General features: G+C 46.3%; 2 protein-coding genes across 2 annotated transcripts; one reads left to right on the forward strand and one right to left on the reverse strand.

The window, feature by feature from the left end:
* Positions 1-215: 215 nt before the first annotated feature.
* slc25a37 (solute carrier family 25 member 37) lies at positions 216-7,815 on the forward strand (the record flags this gene model as incomplete). The annotated part of the gene is made up of 4 exons (XM_079741042.1): positions 216-518; positions 4,013-4,241; positions 4,420-4,476; positions 4,551-7,815. The coding sequence occupies 4 exons, from the start codon at positions 216-218 to the stop codon at positions 5,078-5,080; spliced, it is 1,119 nt and encodes a 372-aa protein (XP_079597168.1). The 3' UTR covers positions 5,081-7,815.
* A 4,289-nt stretch (positions 7,816-12,104) lies between these two features.
* nkx3-1 (NK3 homeobox 1) lies at positions 12,105-13,455 on the reverse strand. The gene is made up of 2 exons (XM_079736265.1): positions 13,149-13,455; positions 12,105-12,992 (listed from the first exon to the last, which is right to left on the reverse strand). The coding sequence occupies exons 1-2, from the start codon at positions 13,333-13,335 to the stop codon at positions 12,604-12,606; spliced, it is 576 nt and encodes a 191-aa protein (XP_079592391.1). The 5' UTR covers positions 13,336-13,455; the 3' UTR covers positions 12,105-12,603.
* Between the last annotated feature and the right edge of the window lie 776 nt (positions 13,456-14,231).

Consider the following 14,231-nt stretch of genomic DNA (forward strand, 5'->3'; position numbering starts at 1 on the left):
CACTTATCTTCCGAGTCATGCATGTGCCATTTGCAGTATGTGGTCGAACCCATAGATGGAGGGACAGATACACTGCTGGAAAAGTCCATTGAACTGTCAGGTAGGGCCAGGGTTATTTAGAAGCCAAACTTTCGATTGGACAACAGAGTCCAAAGACCCGCCTCGTTGTTCGGTGTACGGATTACCATTGGTCCACAGAGCCAGGATCCAAACGCATGCTGCTGACGTCGCACAGGCGCTGGGACTCCTGTGGCGATGTTATGGTCGTACACGCCGCCGGTTTTAAGAGTCTTATCTTGCGCACACTCCTTGTAGCCCTGGTCCCTCACATGCATGGAGTCAAGAGCCCACCGTGCGTGGCCACACTGGAGATGTCGGAGAACGAGGGCCGAGAGGACGAGGGGGACGGGGACTACGAGAGCCTGCCGCCTCATGTCTCGTTGACGACCCACATGACAGCGGGGGCCGTGGCGGGCGTGCTGGAGCACACGGTCATGTACCCCGTGGACTCGGTCAAGGTAGGCTCTCTCGAGACGCTATGGGGGGCTTCACGCGTCTTCACCGACCTGCCCACTGACCTCTCTTATACACACACTCACACAGATATACCCACACAGACACACACGGTGCATGGCTGTGTAGCTGAATGGCTAACGTTAGCTCCTTCATCAAGTCCAGGCGTTGAGCTGATTCAGAGCTCCTCATGTTGCATGGACCCCTCGAGTAGACCCCAGATCCAGACCCCGTCCTGGGACCCTGGGGTCTCAGTCCCGTCCTGGGGTCCCAGAACGGGAGAAGTGATGGGTTATCTGATTGAACTTGGAGGGTGGCAGACGGACGCCGATCAGAATGAAACATCCCGTATTGACACCTCATCTTTCTGATCGTGGGGAACAGACTCAACTTGGACCCGATCCACAGGAATGTGTTGAAGCATCGACCTTGATCCCCGCTCAGGAGGGGTTTAGTCAGAGTTAATGAGTGCCAATGGCTTCGTTTATTCTATCTGCCTCCTTCCTATGCGAACAAACCTTCAATGAGGTCATCTACTTTTAGATATCTTTTTTTTTTTTTTTTTACAACTTTGCTTGGTCGTAAATGCATTGTACTTGACTTCTTATAATGTTGCTACAGCTGACTACTGTGAAGGTCAAGGGATGTGTTAGATGCCTCAGCCAGTGTCTTATTCTAAAAGTTAATATTCCCCATTCATTTACCAGGACCCGGACAGCATAACAGAGCATGGACTTCTAAGTCAAGTTTTATCACATCAACCGAACCTATGAGTTTTTATTATTATTATGCTTTCAACAAGTGAGTGAGTGTTTCCTGCTCCTTGTTTATTGTCCAGCGATCGGAAGAAGCTTAGTGGCGCGTCTTCTGGGAAGCTTCTTTATGAGGAAATGTTGGACTGCCTAAACCGGTTTGATCTGTCATTAGAGTGACTAGTGTCGTGTGTTAGCCATGCGATTACTGAATGTGATACTCCTCAACGCTACAACCCCAAGTTGTGACAGCGGAAACCTCTGAAACATCCTTGAAGTGCTTGCATTTGATGTAGTGTGGTTTATGAGATAACTGGTTCTACTCTGGCATTGCAAATATACTTTTCTTGTAGCCCGACGTCTGTATGTGTAGTATACAACATGCAAATGACCACATTGTTTTTTCATGTTTAAACAGTTTGTTGCTAAAGAAATACATTTTGGGCTTTGAGGTGTACATTTAGATGTGAACTGTACTTTTTAAACTTAAAACTGTGGCGCTTGAGTTAAAGGTTAATTTATTGTTGCAAATGGTTAAACTAAAATGTGTGTGATCTTAAGATGTCCTCGGGTCATAAATAAGGTGAGAGGAGTGATGTCAAAGAACCTAAGGGTGTTGGCTCCCACTAGGGCAGCAGGGAGCTTATCAGCGGGGGGCAGAGGAGGGAGGGCACACAATTGGATATTGATGGAGTACTGATAAGTCAACTGTCGGGCGCCTGTGCCATCAGAAAGTTGTGGTTCAATTGTCTTAATTGATTGCATTGTTGGGTTTTATTTTAAAGACTCCAAATCAATAAAAAGTGTTGGTGCCATAATGAAATATCGTTTGCTTCACTCTTAAGTAATAAGTAACACTTTTATTTCATTTTAATTTGTATGAAAAAGAAATGAAATCTCTATTTCATAGTTGAGAGAGTGGGGAGGAAGCTTAGGGGAGGATACAGCCCCACAGTCTCCCTCCGAACACAAACACGCTTTGTGCGGCCGGATAACTTGGCATGGTAAACTATAACAAAATCACCATCATAGCCAACATCGGATCACCCAAAGTCCTCTATGCTCATTGTGTCCCCAGAAAGGTAATTGGCACACGTTAGCATATGATGTGGGATGCCCAGAGGTCTGTCACCTTCAGGCCAATGTTTCTACTGTCCTTCTCGACATTTTGAGAACAACACACCCTGTTAGCCTCATTTTATTACTGAACTATGAATCATCGTTCGTTTCAACAGTCACAAAGAAAATGTTGGTAATGAGACTAAAACCTCTCCATGAGGCCAGCATATATCAGTGGAAGCTGTCCTTTAATGAGGTCCTGATATTAGAAGCTTCTAGTGCTCAAGCACAAAGAACAGAGACGGAAACCATCCCATCGTGTTCAGCTTGTGGCTCAGTAGCTCTCACCAGTATTCAGAAGGTCAAAAGGTCTCACCAGTACTCAGAAGGTCTCACGAGTACTCAGAAGGTCAGAAGGTCTCACCAGTACTCGGGTCAGAAGGACTCACCAGTACTCACTCAGTAGTAGGGGTCGACCAATATGTTTTTTTTAGGGCCGATACAGATTATTATTTCTTTCATCAGCCTTAGCCAATGACCGATATTCTTGAGCCGATACTAGCTAGCTGATACTACTGATATTGCTCCTTCAATTTACATCATAAAAATTGCACAAATGATAACAAATGTTACAAGTCTCAATTTAAAAAAGGAACATGCATTGAACTGCCTGTAATCATGCCGGGAAAAAATATGTAAAAAATAAATAAATAATAAGGTCCCACCAGTACTTAAAAGGTCAGAAGGTCTCACCAGTACTCACAAGTTCTGACCAGTACTCAGAAGGTCTCATCGGTACTTAGGTCAGAAGGTCTCATCAGTACTCAGAAGGTTTCACCATTACTCAGGTCTCACCAGTACTCAGAAGGTCTCACCAGTACTCAGAAGGCCTCAGCAATATTCAGAAGATCTAAACCAGGGCTGCCCAATTTGGGGCCCTCGGGCCAAACTTGGCCCGCGACCGATTTTATTTGGCCCGCGCCTTACCCACTGTATATATTATTATTTTCCGCCATCAGCGCTCGGAATCTGCGCTCGCTCTCATTGAATATTATTTATTGGTGCACTTCCATTCCTGACCCTAGAATAACATTGTGATACATTGATGGTAGGGTGGCGCTGTTGAGCTTCTATCCTGTTCAGCCGCCTCCCACATATTTGACTAAATATACTGAAAAATTTAAATTTTGGCCCACGAGCCTCCCCACGATTACATTTTGGCCCTCCACTGGGAAGAATTTGGGCCCCCCTGATCTAAACCGTACTCTAGCTAGGATGTGTGAGACTCTAGCTAGGATGTGTTCAGTGCTCATGCTCAACGTGTAAAAGCTGTTGCAGGCTTTTTGGAAGGGGAGCACCAACATGGTTTTATTTATGAAAAGGGTTGTCTGCCTGCCTGCCTGCCTGTCTGCCTGTCTGCCTGTCTGCCTGTCTGTCTGTCTGTCTGTCTGTCTGTCTAATAGGTCGACATGGCAAAAGTACAGTAAATTAGATTCATTAGATTTAGATGTAAGAAAACATACCGCTTTATTTAGTATTTCTCTACTGGAAATTAGCATAGAAGGTGTTACAAGCTCCTGAACATTGTACTATGTTTGTATAACCTCATGTTTATCCTTATTGGACTGAAGACACGCGTTGTTGGGAAGGACACGCAGTGACAACCTTCTTCTCCTTGTCTCCCCTAGACCAGGATGCAGAGCCTGCAGCCAGACCCCAAGGCCCAGTACAGCGGGGTCTACCAGGCCCTGAAGAGGATCGTCCAGACGGAGGGGCTGTTCAGACCGCTGAGGGGACTGAACATCACCATGCTGGGTGCGGGCCCCGCCCACGCCCTCTACTTCGCCTGTTATGAGCAGGCCAAGCACTCCCTGAGCCACACCTTCCAGAGCAAGGGCAACAGCCACTTGGCCAACGGTCAGTACGGTTCCAACGCCTCTTTGAGCTGCCTGCACAGGGGGATCCGGTCACCAACCAGTGCTTTGAGGACACTCAAAGGTCCTCGACTGTCTCGTCAATTCTTGGATGATGTCTGGCTTTCCTTGTGCACGATCGTGTTGATTTGAGCTGTTGCTTCTCCTCTGAATGCCAACAGGTCTAGCAGGAAGCATCGCAACTGTCCTCCACGACGCCATCATGAACCCTGCAGAAGGTAAATCCTCCGGAACCCAGTCTTTATCGAGCCCCCAGTGACCCTGTACCCTGACCCTCCCTGTCCTCCTCCAGTGGTGAAGCAGAGGATGCAGATGTACAACTCCCCGTACCGGGGCCTGTGGGACTGCGTGCGGACCATGACGCGCACCGAGGGCCCGGGGGCCTTCTACCGCAGCTACAGCACGCAGCTCACCATGAACATCCCCTTCCAGGCCGTGCACTTCGTCACCTACGAGCTAATGCAGGAGCGGCTCAACCCCCAGCGCCAGTACAACCCGGGCAGCCACGTGGCGGCGGGCGCGCTGGCCGGCGCCGTGTCGGCCGCCATCACCACGCCGCTGGACGTGTGCAAGACGCTGCTCAACACGCAGGAGAACACGGCGCTGGACTCCATGCGCGTCAGCGGCCACCTGACGGGCATGGCCAATGCCTTCAGGACGGTGTACCGGCTGGGCGGTGCCTCGGCCTTCTTCAAAGGCGTGCAGGCTCGCGTCATCTACCAGATGCCGTCCACGGCCATCGCCTGGTCGGTGTACGAGTTCTTCAAGTACTTCATGACCCAGCAGCAGCTGGAGCGAGAGGCGTCCAAAGGCTCCCGCTAGCCGGAGGAAGCTGCCGCGAGGGATGCCAAAGAACGGAGCGAGAGAAGCAGAGCGAGGTCTGACCCCGGGCGTGTCCGGTGTGACGGCGTGGAGCAACCTTAATGACGGCGTGGCCGCGCCTTACCGGTTTTTCTGGGCCTTGTTGCAAAGGCCTTCCAGGAAAGGGATTTGCAATGTGGCACTGCGTGGCACTACCTACTTCCTACACAACTTTTACTCTTTTTCTTTCTGTTTTCCACCGAGCGCTCGTGAGTGGCCCTTCAGAGGGGAGCGTCAGGCGAGCAGGCAGCCAAGTGAGAGAGAAAGGCCTATTCTCGTCTGTTTACCTCCTCCCTCCACAACGCTCACACAAGTCACTTCTGCTCATTGTGTGCATTGATTGTTTGCCTTCTCTTGGGTGTTTATAGTTCTAATATGGGAACTTTTTATTTATACTATCATTGCATTCTTCTGGCGTTTGTATTTATGTGTGTGGAACAAACACAGGGCTCTCTGCTTGCATTCCTTCTGAGTGCTTTTATAACAAACTGCTTTTGGGGCATTCTTTTATTCTCTGTTCCCAAAGGCTCTTACAGGGCACCTTAACATTTTATGTCTTTACAATATTTCCTACTGGTTCCTGTAGCTGTCGTTTGAACATGGAGATGAACTCTGCTATTGGGCCCCCCCTGATGCCACACGTGTCAGATCTGATAATGAGGGGTCAGATATTGTTAGCGGTGGTCCTCTTGTTGTCAGGATTATGAATAGCTGAAAATTATATTTTCGTCTTTCTGAGAGCACCGCACGCACTCTCTCAGTATCAGAGCTGTAGACCGCAGCGGTCCTCATATCGCCTTGTTTTAGGTGCAGTACTGCATTGTTCCAATCACGCACAACGTGTGTGTGTGTGTGTGTGTGTGTGTGTGTGTGTGTGTGTGTGTGTGTGTGTGTGTGTGTGTGTGTGTGTGTGTGTGTGTGTGTGTGTGTGTGTGTGTGTGTGTGTGTGTGTGTGTGTGTGTGTCCAAGCCATGGGTCCAAAGTGAAGTATATGCATTGCCATCCTCTCTTTCTAGGATAACTATTGTTCATGGGTGAGACTTCTTTCATGCCACGCCCTTATGCATTCGTACCCTTCATTTGGCAGTGTCCTGTGTGCTTATGGCTAAGGTTGTGATAGCCATTCCTCCATTCCGCTGAACAGCCCTGTGCTCTCTTTGTGTTTCACCTTTGTAGGCAAGGCTCTACATTTTACACTCCATTCCCCTCCCAACACAACCCCCTCAAAAAGGTTAATCCCATCGTAACAATTAATGTGTAAATTGTTAAGTGATTTTAAAGGGGCGTACCTTTTGTGAAGGAAGATTCCTAATCCCATTCTGTCCATGATTTCATCTGTGGTCCCCATTTAGCCTCCGCTACGTCCTGAGTGTTTAGCCGTCCCTGGTGGTCCGTCTGTCCCTCAGGCTTCAGTCCTGGAGGGACGGAGCTTATTTTTGTCTCGGCACTCAATGATTAACGCACAACGTAACATATGAGACTAGAAATATTAGGGTTATTATTACGTCATTAATGTTATTTCACACAATCCAATTCCTTTATTTTTTTTTATACCCCTTAATCACAGTCCCGGTCAACGGGCTGAACAGGCCCTATATTTAAGACACCCCTCTGGCCCTAGCCCCCCAGAGCACACAAAACATGTTCATCTTGTGCCTACACAGACACCATCTACTCAACCAGAAACATTTACCTATGCTGACATAAAACACCATCCACACAGCCAGAAAAATCACCTAACTGACACTCACACCATCCACACAACCAGAAACATTCACCTACACAGACACTGTCACACAACCAGAAACATTCACTTATACAGACACTGACACACATCCACACAACCAGAAACATTCACTTATACAGACACTGACACACATCCACACAACCAGAAACGTTCACCTATACAGACACCAAAACCATCTACACAACCAGAAACATTCACCTACAGACACTGACACACAACCAGAAACATTCACCTACACAGCCACTGTCACACAACCAGAAATATTCCCCTATACAGACACTGACACACAACCATAAACATTCACCTACACAGACACAAACACCATCCACACAACCAGAAACATTCACCTTTACAGACACACTCATCCACGCACTCAGCAGCAAACAAGGAACATTCCACCATTGCCCCTTAAATATGTCCTCTGCTCAAGACATTTGGTGGGTTATCAAAGTTTAGACATTTCTTTCATACTTCTCTTGTAACATTTGATAGGTCCATAAAATACGTGTCTACTTGAATACACCAAAGGTAAAGGCACAAAATACATTGTATTTGGGAGTTAACATTAGTTTGACATGTCCCAAATTCTTACACATGTAATTATGGGATGCATATATGTACATATATAAACATAATCTAATGCCCACACTTATTTAAATTAACCAGAATTATTTTCTTTTGTTTTCAATTTAATTTACATTTTTTTAATGTCAAAATGAATTTGTTAGAATTGTAGCCGATAGCTGTTAGGTGTTTTAACAGCAGGTTCAATCGACATCTTATGCAGGGTTATAATTATGTAAATACCTGAAGCTGTATACGCACATACAACAAAAAATGGGAATGATTTGAGTGCCATCTATAATGCAAGAATGTCTGGAATCAAACAAGAATGTGTCGCTGCTACAGTATGCAACACTGGAGCTGAAATAAAAGGCTTAATCTACTCTTGAAATGGCTTTTCTCTCATTCCAACTGGTGGGTCTTGTAAGATCAACAAAGTGTTGGTCTTAGAGATTCATATGAGCTCAAAACGTACTAGTTTATAAACAAAGCAATCTCCCTTCTGAAATATTTGTAACCTTTAAATGTGGATCCATGCAATGCGCAATCAATTCCACCAGAGGGCACTGTAGATAAAGTTATCCCTTCTAGAAGAATGAATTCCTACCAATGAGGAAATACCTGCCTTTAGTAACTTAACCACATTTAAACTGAACATTGATATTGATTGAAAAATATAAAATGTTTTGCACTAATGGATGAAACAAAAAAAAAAATACATGAAAAGTAGTAATATAGGCCTAGTTGAGAAAGAAAGAATTAGATAAGGATGTGTCCATCATAGGGCGGCGTGCTGTTGGACACGTAGGCCTTCTAGGGGCCCCTTCTCCTCTGTGTTTGGCTGTGTGGCCCCTGCCTCCACGAGGCTGTTTATCTGAGCTGTACAATAATCAGCTCCTCTTCTACGTCCCTATCTGAAGCAGCCGTGATCTCAGCTGAAATGTCTCTATACATGTGATGGGAGATTACAGATTGGTACACAACAGGCTGTTGTGGGCAGACCACCACACACACAAACAGACTCACACACAGACACACAAAGACAGACAGACACACACACGCACACACACACACAGACACACACACACACTCACATAGACACACAAACAGACAGACAGACACTCAAACTCACACATAGACACACACGCTCTCTCCCACTCACACACACACACAGACACACACACACACACACACACACACATACACACACTCTTGGGGAAAGGGAGAGGGAGAGGATGAGAGAGAGAGATGAGATGGTTGTGATGCGTCTGTATAGTCTCTCCATCGCCGTACCGGTGCTGCTACATGTGGGATCCAGTTACACTCTCTGAGGAAGTTTACGACTCGTCCTGCAAGGGTAATAACATCCGGGCCGTTCTGCACATCTTTTTCAAACCGTCATATCAACTCAGTGCTGATCTGTTAGCGTGTCATGGCACATTGGAGCCCCGACAAAAGTCTCTTTGTAGCAGAGGTTTCTTCAGCTCGCCCATCTCCACTGAACATCTGTCTGTTTACCAAACAGCAGGTGGGCGGGATGGCCCTGCGACCACACAGTCCCCCGGCCAACTGGTCACCACTAAACCAGTTAGACCAGAGAGAGAGAGAGAGAGAGACAGAGAGAGAGAGAGAGAGAGAGAGAGAGAGAGAGAGAGAGAGAGAGAGAGAGCGAGAGAGAGAGCGAGAGAGCGAGAGTGAGAGAGAAAGAGAGAGAGAGAGAGAGAGAGAGAGAGAGAGAGATATATTCAGAAAGGAAGAGGAATGTGCTCATCGTCTGTGTTTCCCCGTATCTCTTCCAAGCCCGTGGGGAAGGAAGCATTATTACAATGTGTCAGTGTGACAGACAAAAGCTCCAACTCTCAGCTCAGCCCAGCTGGTTTATCTGATGTACTGTAGCTGGTGCACGATACCGTCAGGCCCTCAGAGCCGTCATAACAGATCCTATCCTCTCTCTCTCCAAGTCTAATTACCTGTTTACCTCTGAAAGCCTCCATCAGCCCATCTACTGCTGCTGGTGCTGACAGCGGCCCTCTTAAGGTTTACATGTTTTTTTGAGATTTACTTTTGTTTGTTCTTTGATTGTTTGTTGATATTTTTGTCATGGTTTTACGTTTATACTTCTTCAGAAGAGACTTGATCCAGTATAGTTTATAACATTTAACCAGAAATGTTTACAAAAAGCATTTCAGTTGAAATATATGTCATGGGGTTAATAACTGATTGATTGATTGATTGATTGATTAGTTGATTGATTGAGTGGGTGGGAGTGGTTAAGCACACCAGCCACACAACAGTTTGATTTGAGCCTATGTAGTTGACTCTTGTCCGTGTCGTATGTGTGTGACTGAGCTGCAGTCTGAGGTAAACCAAGTATACTGACCCTCAGTCTGTCTCTCCCTCTGTCTCTCTGTCTCTGTCTCTGTCTCTGTCTCTGTCTTTTTCTCTCTTTCTGTCTCACTCTCACTCTGTCTGTCTGTCTGTCTGTCTGTCTCTCTCTGTCTTGCTCTCTCTGTCTCACTCTCACTCTGTCTGTCTGTCTGTCTGTCTGTCTCTCTCTCCCTCTCTCTCTCTGTCTATCTCTGTCTCTCTGTCTCCCTGTCTCTGTGTCTCTTCTCTTGTCTGCAAGAGAAGCCTGGGTTCACCGTCTGCATCCTACAGGAAGATGACATAAGAAGGTCAAAGTGTAGATATTGGGCTCTGAACGCAACCTCCGGCTGGGAATCCTACAACCTCTTCTGTAAACTATAGTTTACTTTAGTTGACTGTAGAGGGTATAAACATTCGGTCGGAATTCTAGATATTATATCAAAGGCCTTCCCCATTTGTATTGATAATCTTGAAGCAATACGTTAATAACCAGTGAGTTGTTTTGTTCTGCTCAGTGAGTTAATGGCTGGAGATTAAGGATCAGAAACAGGCTGTTCACACAGGCCTCCCAGTACTGAGGTCAGTGAGTCACATCGTGTTGGACAGGTTTACTGACGCACTGCCAATCATGGCTCCATCCTTATCTGCCGTCCATCACCCCTCCTCCCGCTCACACTTCACTGGTGCTCCTGTAAACATGACCTCTGTAAATATGTTCAGCCCCAAATCATATCCCACCTTATCTGGTGGGCTGTGAGGAAGACAGACTCAGACCAACCTGAATGTCTGTACACACACACACACACACGCACGCACACACACACGCACGCACGCACACACACACACACACACACACACACACACACACACACACACACACACACACACACACACACACACACACAAATGCACGCATGCACACATGCACACACAAACACACACACACACACAAACACACACTTATACTATAACACAAGTAGATATTGTCTCATAATCGACCCACATGCATAAGACGTCAAATAATGTCAAGATGCCTTCTAAAGTCAGAGCCAGAGTTTATTATCTATTATCTTTTAAAAATGACTATTTATCTCTAGATCTGTATACGTTGCTAACAAATGATATGTGGTGATAGTGTGTTCACATCAGGGAGACGTCAGTGAAGCTAACACATGATGAGTCCACTTCACTAGTTCACTAGTTCAAATGACTGGACGGCGACTAACAGATGTGTGTCATGTCAGCATGTGTCCCCCCTGAAGAAGAGCAGCAGACTCTGAATCATGTTGGAGAGTAAAAGAAATGTTTCACGTCATCATGTGTCCCCAGACTGATGTGTTGGATGGAGAGTCAGGTCTGTCACGTCATCATGTGTCCCCAGGCTAATGTGTTGGATGGAGAGTAAGGTGTGTCACGTCATCATGTGTCTCCAGGCTAATGTGTTGGATGGAGAGTAAGGTGTGTCACGTCATCATGTGTCCCCAGGCTAATGTGTTGGATGGAGAGTAAGAGGTGTGTCACGTCATCATGTGTCCCCAGGCTAATGTGTTGGATGGAGAGTAGGAGATGTGTCACGTCATCATGTGTTCCCAAGCTGATGTGGACAGTCAGACGGACAGATGACTAAAACACCCAGGCAGTGTGAGAACACTATGGTCCTCTGGGAGGGAAACCAGTGAACCACTAATGAACCAGTGGTTCATTAGTAATAATAGTTAGTATGATAAATGTAGGAGTATCGTCGTGTTAATTAGAGTGTGTGCAGGGGATGGAGGATCCAGTGGGTTCGTTGACACTGTGCAGAATCAACCTTTGGCGAACGGTTCACATAGCAGATCATGTTTGTGATTCAGAACTTAATGATTCACTTAAAAAACAGTTTATTTTTTCTCGCACTTTTAAGTTTGAATCCTTTTTTCTTTGTTAATCACGATTAAAGTACAAAATACCTAAAAAACAACCTTAGTGTTAAAGCTGCCAGCCCAGACCGATGTACATGTTTGTACATGTGTACATGTGTACGTATGTACGTATGTACGTGTGTACGTGTGTACGTGTGTACGTGTGTACATGTTGTGAATGTCTGTATCTGCAGCTTCAGCCTCGATCCTCTTGGGGGGTGAGGAGATGCTTAATAAGAAGATATATTAGTTCAGGTGAGACACATGGCCCTATTGCTTATCGTATGAAATTAAGAATCTATCATAATAACATGTATGACAACACCGAAATGAATAACATGAAAACGCAGATTTTAGATCAACATTGGTCTATTCATAATGGTATCATAATTATGAGAACTCACACTTCATCTCTCTTCTCATTTTTATTAGACATTTTCAATCATGCATAGGCCTCTCTCATATCGGCCCTAGCTTCGTTTATTGAGGCTGGACCTCGCAGTTATAACAATTATAAAATAAGGCCATTGTAACAGCTCCCATGCTGTAAATAGAAATATGGCGCAATCGTAATTGAACAATTATGGAGACTGGAGACAAACGGTCGAGGGAAAAGGAGAAGCATAATCCAATAAAAAGATAAATAAAATAAAATGATATAACAAATGCTGGTGAACTGTAACACATCGAGCTTTACCTCAGACCCCTCTGTACCGTATAGTTCAGATTATGTTAATATGCATTCGTGATAAAGAGCGTTTCCTCTCTCCTATCGATTTGAATAAAATCATATAATAAAATAGAAATAGAGGTGTTCTTAAAAACAATCAAAAGTTTTTTTATCGCACAATATCAGAAAGTATGCGTAAAGTGCGCTCACGACTGTCCTGGGCTTGTTCCCATCATCACCAGAACGGTGGCCCCCACAGCCCGCCCAGCTCCACGGGGAGAGGTCGGTACAGACAGGACCGGTAGAAGGAGCTGAGCACGGAGGAGCGGAGGATGTCCTGCTCCTCCACACCGCAGCTCTCCGGCTGCTGGAAGTCTTTAGTCTGCTTCCTCTTGGTCTTGTATCTCCGGTTCTGGAACCAGATCTTCACCTGGGTCTCGGTGAGTCTCAGGCATGTGGCCAGGTGAGCTCTCTCCGGGGCTGAAACGTATTTCTGGTGGTTGAATTTCTTCTCAAGTTCAAGGACTTGTAGATGCGAAAACGCCGCGCGGGAGCGCTTCTGTTTCCCCGCGGCGGTGAAGCGGCTGTCTTCCTCGAGGTCGTCCGACTCTGGACATTGCGCGTCTGTAAACGAGAGGTCTCATTAGCCAACGATCACTGCACACTGCTTACTGCACACCGCTCACTGCTGTCGGCTCATCGCACATCGCTCACTGCTCATGGCACACCTCTCAGTGCTCATTGCACACTGAACCACATCAACAAAATGCACTCAATTACCTTTTCGCGCTCCGAGGTAGGACTGCTGAAAGTGTTGCTTGGAGACTTCTCCGGGACATCTGTCCCACTGTGGACCCGTGTCTGTCTTCTGTGTCCAAAGCGTAGTCCCGTTTAAACGTGAACTTTCATCCGTAGAAAGAATGTCTTCTATGAGGAAGGAGGTCAGCGGTCGCGGTCTGTGAGACATGTCCGATGTTCCCCCGAGCAACAGATTGAACACGTCTTAGGATCCCTTCTCCTCGCACTCAGTGCTTCGGGCTGAAGTCAGCGAGACTTGTGTCCTCTTCCCTCGAAGCGCCTGGAGCCTACACGTATCCATTAAAGGCAGCAGGGGAGGGCCCCTGGTGACAGCTCTGAGAAGCCGGGGGTGGGGCAGGTACTTATCCAAAGCCCTGAGCACTAAGACAAATAGATCTGGAACTTACCTTTCACTTCCTCAATACTACACACCAATTACTAACAAATTGTTTTAAACTAAATAAATGGGATTGAGTATATATATATATTTTTAAATAGATCAAAGTATAACACTAAAGTCATGAATTGTTGTAAACGAGGAATGGGTTAACCTAGTTAGTGCTTTGCCCTTGGTTCTCTGAACATCCTTATGTTGTTTCACCTTCTTCTGACAAATGTACTTATTGTAAGTTGCTTTGGATAAATGCCCTAATCGTAATGTAATGAATAACTCGCAGCCAATTGTTAATATCAACAGGCTATGGATACATTTAGTTCATGTACCTTCTGACCTTTAACAGCAACAGGAGAGAGAGATTCCTCCCTAGAGCTGCTGGTTCGGTTTTGCGACTCGGGAACCAAAATTATCTGATCATGATGCGTCTGATTACTCTGACTCGAGACAGAATAGAGTCCTGCCCTGGGACCAGGCTTTCAGCGGGGTCCACAGAGGCCCTGACCCCTGGTAGTCCTCACGGGGGGGGGGGGGGGGGTGGCCAGACCTTCGGAGCAGGGCTAATGTGTTCTGCACATTAAGTTGGAACGGACACACTGACATGGTCCCCATGTGTTTCTGTGCTGTTGTTCCACACTCCAGCATGCCAGACATCTTTCCTTGTTAGTCAG

This window comes from Pollachius pollachius, assembly GCF_949987615.1.
Source record: "Pollachius pollachius genome assembly, chromosome: 1".
Lineage (NCBI taxonomy): Eukaryota > Metazoa > Chordata > Actinopteri > Gadiformes > Gadidae > Pollachius > Pollachius pollachius.

What these genes read in the sequence shown, in the direction of transcription:
- nkx3-1 (XM_079736265.1), bottom strand. Translation starts at nt 13,335, where the DNA reads ATGTCTCACAGACCGCGACCGCTGACCTCCTTCCTCATAGAAGACATT. An exon ending in CTACCTCGGAGCGCGAAAAG is followed by an intron (nt 12,993 to 13,148) that starts GTAATTGAGTGC and finishes TCTCGTTTACAG; the next exon opens with ACGCGCAATGTCCAGAGTCG.